Source organism: Gigantopelta aegis, chromosome 3 (genome assembly GCF_016097555.1).
Source record: "Gigantopelta aegis isolate Gae_Host chromosome 3, Gae_host_genome, whole genome shotgun sequence".
Taxonomy (NCBI): domain Eukaryota; kingdom Metazoa; phylum Mollusca; class Gastropoda; order Neomphalida; family Peltospiridae; genus Gigantopelta; species Gigantopelta aegis.
The window spans coordinates 10,851,572-10,863,828 of record NC_054701.1 but is presented as its reverse complement, the minus strand read 5'-3'; the positions used below and the strand labels follow the sequence as shown (position 1 = coordinate 10,863,828).

At 41.0% G+C, this 12,257-nt stretch overlaps 1 protein-coding gene across 4 annotated transcripts in view; it reads right to left on the bottom strand.

Moving 5' to 3' along the window:
• Positions 1-12,257, bottom strand: part of LOC121367514 (solute carrier family 13 member 5-like) — a 35,174-nt gene that overhangs the window by 10,491 nt on the left and 12,426 nt on the right. For 3 of the 4 annotated variants that reach the window (XM_041491735.1, XM_041491733.1, XM_041491736.1), the window contains 5 exons: positions 8,534-8,649; positions 7,733-7,869; positions 4,034-4,295; positions 2,747-2,905; positions 1,964-2,092 (listed from right to left, as the gene is read on the bottom strand). In XM_041491735.1, coding sequence (XP_041347669.1) covers positions 1,964-2,092; positions 2,747-2,905; positions 4,034-4,295; positions 7,733-7,869; positions 8,534-8,649 — 803 coding nt within the window. The remainder of the gene's footprint in view (positions 1-1,963; positions 2,093-2,746; positions 2,906-4,033; positions 4,296-7,732; positions 7,870-8,533; positions 8,650-12,257) is intronic. The other variant, XM_041491734.1, reaches the window with a different exon arrangement.

The window sequence follows — 12,257 nt, the reverse complement described above, 5'->3', positions numbered from 1 at the left end:
AGACAAAAGAAAGACAGCCCCTAGACAAAAGAGAAAGACAGCCCCTAGACAAAAGAGAAAGACAGCTCCTAGACAAAAGAGAAAGACAGCCCCTAGGCAAAATATAAAAACAGCAGTCTCTAGACAAAATACAAAAAACAGCCCCTAGTCAAAATATAAAAACAGCCCCTAGACAAAATACAAAGACAGCCCCTAGACAAAATATAAAAACAGCCCCTAGTCAAAATAGAAAGACAGCCCCTAGACAAAATACAAAAACAGCCCCTAGACAAAATACAAAGACAGCCCCTAGACAAAATACAAAGACAGCCCCTAGACAAAATAGAAAGACAGCCCCTAGACAAAATACAAAAACAGCTCCTAGACAAAAGAGAAAGACAGCTCCTAGACAAAAGAAAGACAGCTCCTAGACAAAAGAGAAAGACAGCCCCTAGACAAAAGAGAAAGACAGCTCCTAGACAAAAGAGAAAGACAGCCCCTAGACAAAAGAGAAAGACAGCTCCTAGACAAAAGAGAAAGACAGCCCCTAGACAAAAGAGAAAGACAGCTCCTAGACAAAAGAGAAAGACAGCCCCTAGACAAAAGAGAAAGACAGCCCCTAGACAAAATAGGAAGACAGCCCCTAGACAAAAGAGAAAGACAGCTCCTAGACAAAAGAGAAAGACAGCTCCTAGACAAAAGAGAAAGACAGCCCCTAGACAAAAGAAAGACAGCTCCTAGACAAAAGAAAGACAGCCCCTAGACAAAAGAGAAAGACAGCCCCTAGACAAAAGAGAAAGACAGCCCCTAGACAAAAGAGAAAGACAGCTCCTAGACAAAAGAGAAAGACAGCCCCTAGACAAAATAGGAAGACAGCCCCTAGACAAAAGAGAAAGACAGCTCCTAGACAAAAGAGAAAGACAGCTCCTAGACAAAAGAGAAAGACAGCTCCTAGACAAAAGAAAGACAGCTCCTAGACAAAAGAAAGACAGCCCCTAGACAAAAGAGAAAGACAGCCCCTAGACAAAAGAGAAAGACAGCCCCTAGACAAAAGAGAAAGACAGCTCCTAGACAAAAGAGAAAGACAGTCCCTAGACAAAAGAGAAAGACAGCCCCTAGACAAAAGAGAAAGACAGCTCCTAGACAAAAGAGAAAGACAGCCCCTAGGCAAAATATAAAAACAGCAGTCTCTAGACAAAATACAAAAAACAGCCCCTAGTCAAAATATAAAAACAGCCCCTAGACAAAATACAAAGACAGCCCCTAGACAAAATATAAAAACAGCCCCTAGTCAAAATAGAAAGACAGCCCCTAGACAAAATACAAAAACAGCCCCTAGACAAAATACAAAGACAGCCCCTAGACAAAATAGACAGCCCCTAGACAAAATACAAAAACAGCCCCTAGACAAAATAGAAAGACAGCCCCTAGACAAAATACAAAGACAGCCCCTAGACAAAATACAAAGACAGCCCCTAGACAAAATAGAAAGACAGCCCCTAGACAAAATACAAAAACAGCCCCTAGACAAAATATAAAAACAGCAGTCTCTAGACAAAATACAAAAAACAGACCCTAGACAAAATACAAAAACAGCCCCTAGACAAAATATAAAAATAGCACCACCTAGACCAAATACAAAAACAGAATGCCACACAGTATCTTCTTAAAACAGTTGTTTTTCTAATACAGGTCAATTTGTATTACTAGTATATGCAATATTTTGGGAGATGATTGTAGATATTTTGGTAGAGTAGGTGGTTACGTTTTGAAAATGGCCACTTGACCCCAAGTTCGATTCTAGAGATACGTCTATTTTAAAACCATCTGTTTACAATTACTAGTATTTGTTTTGTTAATGGTCTTGTTAAAAATACTTGAAAAAGGGAGTAAAATGGCGATCAGCCAGTTGTTCACGATATTTATGTCTATATTGAAGGACTCGTCAAATACTGACACCATTAGTAATAGTCAATATACGTACTTGAATCGAATGAAGATGATAAAAAGCCAAGTCCAACATAGAATCAGCATCATGGCGGATAGCGGTAGGGCTATCATCATGAAATTGGCAAAATTGATTCCTGATTTACCGCCATATGTTTCGAATAATCTGCAATATCACAAAAACAAAAACCTTGTGCATTTTTAATTTTCTCCCCTCCCCTCCCCCCAAAAAAAAAAAAGAAGAGTAAAATTATATAATGTATATCATAACAATGTAAGTTAATCAGCTTAATGGTTTCATCCCAAGCCAGTTTGGCCAAAATACGTTACTGGAAGGATATGTTTTATTTAATGACGCACTCAGCACATTTTATTTACGGTTATATGGCGTCGGATAATGAGAGAGGAAGCCCGCTGTCGCCACTTGGGCTACTCTTTTCGATTAGCAGCAAGTGATCTTTTATATGCACCATCCCACAGACATGATAACACATACCACGGCCTTTGGTATACCAGTCGTGGTGCACTGGCTGGAGCGAGAAATAAAATACGTTACTGACGCAATAACAAGGACAAGTGGAATATATACATTCATTCTAATGAACACTGGGCAATCCAGTTAAAAAGGCAGGGATGTAGCATGTCCTAACTGGAACATTTTGAGCAGTTGGGACAATTTGGGCTGCTACACAAGAGTCATGCCAAGAGGCGAAGGTTACTTCAGATTTTCGAAAAGAATATTAGTGCTATATACACTGTTGGATTTTACAGCGCTTTTCAAATGATTTTGCAAAGAAAACAATAAAAAGGGGTAACTCACAAATCCGCTTGGCCCTTAAACACGAGGTTGGGGGGTGATCCTGTGAGTGTGGCAATCCCGCCCACGTTAGCGGCGTACGCTATGCACAGAGACAGACCTTTACACATCCGTTTGTATTCCTGGTCATACTCGTTATCCACCTCACAGAGGGACGACCCCCTGAAATACAAGAATGCAGTACAGTCGAACCTGTTTATAAAGGACACTTTCCTCACTGAGGGACGCCCCCTGAAATACAAGAATGCAGTACAGTCGAACCTGTTTATAAAGGACACTTTCCTCACTGACGGACGCCCCCTGAAATACAAGAATGCAGTAGTCGAACCTGTTTATAAAGGGCACTTTCCTCACTGACGGATGCCCCCAGAAATACAAGAATGCAGTACAGTCGAACCTGTTTATAAAGGACACTTTCCTCACCGAGGGACGCCCCCCCCCCCCCCCCGAAATACAAGAATGCAGTACAGTCAAACCTGTTTATAAAGGACACTTTCCTCACTGACGGACGCCCCCCTGAAATACAAGAATGCAGTACAGTCGAACTTGTTTATAAAGGACACTTTCCTCACTGAGGGATGCTCCGCTGGAATATATACAAGAATGCAGTAAAATCGAACCTGTTTATAAAGGACACTGAAAACACGGTGACAACCAATTTAGGTAGAGTAGAGGTATGAGACAGGGCGTTAAACATGAACAGCTAGGTTTGCAGAGAGAGCCTATTACTAACCAGTGGTGGATCCAGAAAATCCATTTAGGGGGAGAGGGCCAGTGACATGTGGCTGAAAGCTACAAACGTTCCCGAAGGGATTCCTCGGATTCTCCAACGCAACACTTTGTTTAAAAATACAATAAAAATATAACGGTCGCAAAATTTAGGGGGGTGGGGTGGGGGGGCCGAAATACTTAAATGTGTTTTTGAAATGAAACAAGTTTGATTCGCGAAACACGTTTTGCTAAATAGTTACGAAACAATTTTCTTGTTTTTCGACAACGCACACAGCAAACAAAATCGACCTAAACGTGTTTTTGTTTCTGGAAAACATGTTTTTCACTGCCGTATGCATTCGGCTTAAGGAGAAGGAGGTAAGAAGAAGAAAAAAGAAGAAGAAAAGGAACAAGAAGAAGAAGAATACAAAAGAGGATTATAACGGTAGAGGAGAAGGAGAAGAAGAAGAAGAAGAAGAAGAAGAAGAAGAAGAAGAAGAAGAAGAAGAAGAAGAAGAAGAAGAAAATAAAGGAAAGAAGAAGAGGAAGGGACAGAAAATAACTGGAAAATCCACACACCAGGAATGCCTGCCCGATACGTTTTCACGGACAAGTTTACTTTCCGAAATGCTCTCGGAATTGTTCGTAATGTCTGAAAAATCCTGGCTAGAACGATTCGCTTTGCTATCGCCAGGAGTCTGCTCACTACTCTCATTTGGTTCTGATGCTGGGGAGCTCTCACCATTCTGGTCGAGATTTACTTTGTATTTTTTCAGACTGACGCCATCAGGTGCAGCAGATTCCAGAGAGTCCATAGAGAAGGCTTCGTTAATAGCACCCACTGAAAGATAATAACAGAACATAATAAACTTCAGTTGGTAATATTACAGAAAAATCTACTGTTTTCTAAGGACCTAACTTTAAAATTTCTACGGTACTGTTGATATACTGCTCTATGTTGTGTGTGTAGTTGAAAACTATATAGGAGCTGTCAAAATGGGGAATAGAGCGACAATTAATTACATGCAGATAGCACAGTAGCTAGTAGTAGCAGTAGTAGAAAGCTGCTAAACTGCTATGGTAAATTTTCTCTCTCTAGGAATGTAGGCTTTGTCAAAGACAACAATGTACAGTACATCCTAAAATGTTGTTGTTTTTTGTGTACTCATCCTTTTTTTGTAATTTCTTTGGAATGTTGCTACTGTGATAAAGGGGAGGAGTTGGAAAACGTGTGTACGAACTTACACACGCACACACATGCGAACACACGCTAGCACGTGCACACACACACTCAGAGAGAGAGAGAGAGAGAGAGAGAGAGAGAGAGAGAGAGAGAGAGAGAGAGAGAGAGAGAGAGAGAGAGAGAGAGACGAAGGGAGGGAGGTCCAAATACAAACAAAAATATTAAACAGAAACATATAAATGTTCCCATACAAAATTGCAAGTTTTCAGTGTTTATATATGGTCATTGTCCAAGTTAATCCAATTTGTTGACGAAGAAACTCACGGTCCATAAACGTATATAGGCTATTCCTTCCGAATACCAGCAATATGCAGGTTTTTGATGCGAGTTTCCTAAAAAGACAAAACTTCAAATACCACGGCCTGTGATATACCAGTCAGAGAGCGCTAATTGGAAGTGGAAAATAACAATTTGGGTTCAACGAGGAGAACTGATCATACGACTACCAACTTACAACTCTCAACGAACGGGAAAGAAAAGCAATGTTTGATTATATATACTACTCAAAAGAATTTAAGGGTCAAAAATTTATAACCAAATAAGTTTCAGAGTGTATTAGATTGATGATGTAAACTACACCAAATTTTTAATTTATTGTTCCATATTTACAAAAAAACACAAATAAACGTCACTGTATACAAGAAAGTCACATGACATGCTGTCAAAGTTGAAGGTTGTCAAACATGGATTTTACACATTAGAACATTCGTTTAATAGTGTGTGAATCCACCCCTGGCGCGAATACACTCCAACGCATCGTTGCCTCATGCTGTTGATCAGACGTCTGAAGAACTCTTGGGGAATGGCCTGCCACTCTGCCATAAGAAGTTGACCCAGATCATGAAGGTTGGCCGGAGGGGCATGGTTATCCCGAACTCTCCTGCCTAATTCGTCCCAGGCGTCCTCTATTGGGGCCAAGTCAGGCGAATATGCTGGCCAATCCATCCTGGCGATACCTTGTTGTCTGAGAAAGTCCGTTACCACCCTGGCGCGGTGGGGTCTGGCATTGTCATCCTGCAGAACTGCCCCGCCGCCAATCTGCTGAAGGCCTGGGAGAACCAACGGCCGGATAATCTCATTCAGATAGCGGATTCCATTCAGATTGCCATCCACCACATAGAGGGGGGGGGGGGGGGTCCTGTGGTGGATAGAGATGCCGCCCCACACCATGACGCTGCCACCACCGAACCGGTGACGTTGTCTAACGTTAACGTCAGCGAAGCGCTCCCCAGGACGTCTGTAGACACGAACCCGACCGTCGTTGAACTGGAGACTAAACCTGGACTCAGTGAACATCACTCGACCCCACTGAACACGCTGCCACCGCAGATGAAGCGTGCACCAGTGACGTCTGGCCGTTCTGTGACGTGGTAGGAGTGGTGGTCGAACAGCCTGGCGACGGCAGCGTAGATTATTGGCTCTCAGACGATTGCGTATGGTTTGATCAGACACTCGAGTTCCAGTCGCAGTCCGCAGATTGTCACGTAATCGGCGTGAAGTGGTTGTGCGTTGACATAGAGCCATATTGGTGATGTAGCGGTCCTCTCTATTTGTAGTGCTTCGGGGTCTTCCCGAACGTGGACGATTTCGAACAGAATTCGTTGCTTGGTACCGTTGCCACAGTCGGCTAACGACACGTCTCAGAGCAACATTTCTTTGCGTATTGCCATCCTGAAGCCAAGCAATAGCCCTTCCTCGATCTTCGATAGTCAGTTGAAATCGTACCATTGTCGAATTTGGAGTGTGCACCGTACACGAACGCAAGCTCCAATTATACGGAAATTCAGCATTGGGAACATGGAATACACGCGCAAAGCGTGCAAATGAAGCGCTTTGTGAAAAAGCAAGTTATTGGCACTTAGCAGACCTTTCGCTTTCGCCCAAATTTACGTGCAAATGTAAGCATGTTTTCGCCATTAGAACTAGTCGACAGTGTCAATAACAGTGGATTTTAATTCATTTATGGGTTGCTTAGACCCACTTTCGTCAAAATGGAACAATACCATGCGCGTGACATTATGGTCTAGCTAATATAATTGACTTTCAGAAAATAATGTCGAAAATATCGTCTGACCCTTAAATTCTTTTGAGTAGTATATATAACGACACCTCAGCACATTTGAAATTCTAGTTATCTGGACCTGGTTGTTCGAAACCTGTGTTAACTTAGCCACTGACACTAACATAATTTTCTTACACACCCGTATTTCTTGATAACATATACAGTGTTAACACATAGGTGCGATAACATTTTAAAGACATATGAATGGCTGCTCCTAGATCACCAATGCCATACCATCCAATGAAAAAAAAAAAGCACGGTCGAATTGATCACTAGATGTGACGCACAAGTTTAAATCTATTTTAAAACTGTTTTTTGAAGATATGTAAGAAATAGAATACTACATGTGTGTCCGTTCGATACAGAGTTGTAAGATAAACGGTATTTAACGGCTGCTCCTGTAGTATTCTGTATATATCAACAATCTTGGTCGAGAGGGAGAAAGAGAGGAAACTTATTGCCTCCACATAGGTTACGGCTACCGAAAAAACTTGTATAATATGTACTTTCCCACTGACTGTACATACCATAGCCTTTGAAGTCGTAGGTCACTGGCTGGGACGCGAAAAAAACCCCCCAAAACCCTGTGTCCATCATGGGTGATCGATCCTGCAACCTATCGCATCTCATCGGAGCGCTCTACCACTGAGATGGAATTCACAAACTATTGCACGTCGTGTGCTGGAATTTATGCACGGGCGGGTCTAGACTATGGCGAGCGAAGTTTATAGAAGGGGGGGGGGGGGGGGTCGAATTATGCTCCTCCCCTGCACCTGCGCGTTAACAAAGATGTGCAATATGTGCTCACGTGATTCGCTGTTGTACGAACGGTTGCGTTTGTTGGATGCGTTGAGTGGAAACGTTGTCATGCATAATGCGCCTAGTTTTATATTTGTAACTTGTATCGTTCTGTAATTATTCATAACTTATTTCGAATATCCCCTGCTTATTTAGAAGAGTATATTATTATTACGTTCTGTTTTCCCGGAACCCGCCAGCCTCATCTCCACCAACACAGACTCGACAATCGGCAACATCATTGACGTCGTCGCAGTGTTGCTGATCCACATCGACAGAAACCACGTGGGCAGCATCAGGCCGGCCATGATCCTGGAACGAGAGATAGAGGGAGGAATACCAACCAATCAGTCAATTAACTAATCAATAGTTGAATCAATCGATTAACTAATCAATAGTTCAATCAATCAATTAACTAATCAATAGTTCAATCAATCAATTAACTAATCAATAGTTCAATCAGTCAATCAATCACATATATCCGAATTAATTATGTTCAAAGATAACAATAACAACAAAAACAATATTACACCTGTTGGTAAACTATCTAAATCATTGATGGGTAGGATAATATTTCTAGCTAGTTCATCATCATCATCTTTTTTCCTATGTTGTTGTTGTTGTTTTTGTTGGGGGTTTTAAAAACATTTTTAAAACATACAAAACAATATTTTAAAGAAATTCATTTTCATTTCAACTTATTTTCGTGATTATATTCAATTAAGTTTCAAGCACGCTGTCCTGAGCACACACCTCAGCTACCTGGATGTCTGTCCAGGACAGTAGGTTAGTTGTTAATTGTTAGTGGTTAGCGAGAGAAAAAGAGGGTGTAGTGTTCTTACACCTACACATTGAGTCGTTAACACTCGCTCTGGGTGGGAGCCAGTGCCGGGGTGCGAACCCTGTACCTACCAGCCTTATATCTGATGGCTTAACCACGACACCATCAAGGCCGGTTAAAAAAATTCAATCTCACCACTTTGGATCGGAGCCGACTAGCCTGAGGACGCTAAGAGAAATACGCTTGTGTAGATTCCACTCCTCGACCGCCACCGCCACCATCAGCCCACCAATAAACAGCATGGACGTGTCCTTCAGTGGAAGAAAGGAAGGAGCATCAACTTATACATGTACTAATAGTTTACAAGATGCGCGAACCTTCTCATCCAACAGATAAACCACCCACCCACTCCTCTCACTACGTATTAAAAGTTGGAGAAATTTAAAGAAAGGAACGGAACTAGTTTTCTTACAGATATTTTTGTGTCATATGGCGATCCCCCACACGTGTAGGCTTGTCTGTTTAAGGACATTTCACAGGCTGCCCCATTATGATAAACCAGATGTCAAAGCTACACCAGCCAATTAAATTAACAATACCGAAATTGATTGCTTTGTGATGTATAAGGTGACCGCGTTCTCTCGTTAGGGACGGGATTTAGCTCAGTCGGTCGAGTGCTCGCTTGATTTGCTTGCGTCGCAGCATCGAACCAGTGCACCACAACTGGTCAAAAGCCGTGGTATATGTTTTCCTGTCTATGAGAAAGTGCATATAAAACATTCCTGGCTGCATTAGCAAAAATGTAGCGGGTTCCCTCTGATGATTACGAATTACCAACTGTTTGACATCCATTAGTCGATGATTATTTAATTAGTGTGCTCTAATAGTGCTAAACGTTTCCATTATCAGCAAGGGATCTTTCATATGCACTTTCCAATAGAGAGGACAGCACATTACCATGGCCTTTCATATATCAGTCGTGGGGCACTGGTTGGGACAGAAAAAGCAATCAAAGAGTGGGTCAACTAACGAGTTTCTATGTTACAACCAAAGTACCTCGGATAAGCGCTCTGCCGACTAAGCTAGATCCCGTCCCCTGCAACCAGTACATCTGCTTTCTCGATATCTACATATATGTCAATATGTGGTAATAGCACGGGATCAATTCGCCTAATCGCTATATCTTTCTTGGCTATGGTCTTTTCCACGATAAAATTCCAGAGTAACGTGTTGGATGATGCCCAGAAAGCGTCCAATGAAACGGGTAATTCCGTCTAACTCTTCAAATATTCGCACATGTCTTAAACGATATGAGTTGCATTTGTAAGAGGAATCTCATCACATCAACAATGAGAATACCGTCCTAATTGTTTCCATGAAGCAGGTGACAAATTCCTTTCTAATTTATGTCACAGTACACTTTTCACCGGGTGTGCACCCATTGATATGAATGATTTGTCCGGTTTCAATTACGCCTGAATTTCATTATGTAAAACCCTATCTCCAAACCAGATATAGTGATTAATGGAACTGTCTTTTCAAGGAAGACCAATATAGAACTATATATGGTCATATTGAACAACACTAATCTCTTGGTATTACATATTAACATAGATATTGCAAGACTCATTCAGCATGTCTTCTATGCAGTTAATTGCGGTTCAAACATGGTAATGTTGCTATCCAATGACACATATGTTCTTGTGTTAGCCTTATATTATTGGACAAACCTCTAATATGATGTACTGAAAGAACTTTGTTGGGAGTACAATCCAGTACACTCCTTTCCATGCCATATCAAGTTACGTCAGATATTTGTGCAAAGTCCTTACTACATTTAACTGGCTGTGAGAGTATTAGCAAAGTTTGTAACTAAATGTACATATCTAAAGGCGAATTTTGAAATGAACTTTAAGTAGTTTGGAAAATATCTTGTTAGTACTGACCTGGACTTGGTAGAACAGGTCATTGACAGTTCTCTTACTATGGTGTAAATAAAATACCTCAGTTCATCCAGTAAACTACATGACTATCCAAGTTTAAAAACCTCCTAAAGATGCTGATTTACCAAGTCCAGATCAGTACTATTAAGCAACCTACTAACCGTTGCACTGTACTGTTGGTACTATACTCCTTTCCAACGCCATGCAAATTGAACAACATGTGCATCAAACTGATGTCCTCGTAAAACAAAGAACATGAAAGGTTGTCCGGATTGTGAGTAGCAAATAAAGGGTAGAAGAACCCAGTGGACGTAAAGGAGCTAAATATGCAGCAGACACATTTATCATTAAATATTGTGAATTACCTATGGTTTTGACAACAATATATGTTTTGTCATTCTGATGAAAACAGTGTTACACCTTGATGACCTTTGACCCCATATCTGACCAACAACGTCGGCTAACTTCATGAAAGTTTTTTAGATATCCCAGTGGCGGATATAAATGGGGTCCCAGGAGCCGCTCCCCCCCCCCCCCCCCCCCAAAAAAAAAAACAAAAAACCCACAAAAAAAACAAAAAACAAACAAACACACAACAACTTTGCAACAGTTATATATATATATTCGTCTTTTACGTTGGAGGATGACGTTTGTGGCCTTCGGCCATCCGTCATTACACACACTCCAATGGATTTTCAGGATCCGCCACTGTGTACCGCAAAGGAGCCGAATATACAGCAGATAAGTGTATCATTAAATATTGTGAATTGGCTATGGTTTTGACAACTATTTATGATGTTGTGTCATTCTGATGAAAACAATGTTGTATTTTGATGACCTTTGACCCCCATATCCGACCATCAAGGTTAGTTAACGTCAGGAATATTGTTCAGATATCCCTTTGCACTTTAGTATTGGTAGATGATGAAATTTACCAAATGGAACATTACTGTTGCAAGTTCTGTGGACTTTCTGACTTCTTATCGAAAATCTAGTAATTTTTGGATTTTGTCAAAAGTTCAAATGTCATGTTACTTTTTTCAAAGGTTATGATTTTAAAAACTTACCTATGATGTCTTCTTGCTGAAAAGCTAAATAAACAATGCCTATCTTTAATCTGAGCTTTTGTGGATCCATTACAAATTTTATTTATTTTAATTTTATTTTTTTTTTTGGGGGGGAGGGGGGTCGTAATTTAAAGGCGGACACTCTCATGATGTCATAATATGACGTCTGTTGACCTTGAAACTTATCCAATCTAAAACGTCTTTATTTTATTTTATAGGGGAAACTACAAGCTTTATTTTGGTGTGTAAAATGCTATGATATATTGATATTTTGCCAAGATATGTCAAATTTAATTTCCCTACCACTAATTTTTGGTCACTTTTTCACCATGTTACTTTTGTACATAAGGTTAACTTTCTCACTTATTGCCAAGAATCAGAATGTCCACCCTGATGTTTATGATGGCCCAGGTGGTTCCTTCACCAAATATGGAGGGTGATTTAGGGAACCTCTTATGCATACAAAAAGTCCCCAGCTCCAGCAGTATATGCGTTTCAGAAGAAGCGCGAAGTCAGCTTAATGGTAGAGAGCCGGAGGTGTGACAGAAAGTTAAAGTTTGTTTTGTTTAACGACACCACTGGAGCACATTGATTTATTAATCTTCGGCTATTGGTTGTCAAACATTTGGTAATTTTCACATATAGTCTTAGAGAGGAACCCTCTACATGTTTTACATTAGTAGCAAAGGATCTTTTATATGCACCATCCCACAGACAGGATAGCACATACTGATATACCAGTCGTGGTGCACTGGCTAGAACGAGAAATAGCCCAAAAGGCCCACCGACGGGGATCGATCCCAAACCGACCGCGCATCAGGCGAGCGCTTTACTACTGGGCTACGTCCCGCCCGTGATGTGTGATAGATTGTCTGATGTGTTTGGTACGTGGTTCTCGGAGCGAATCAA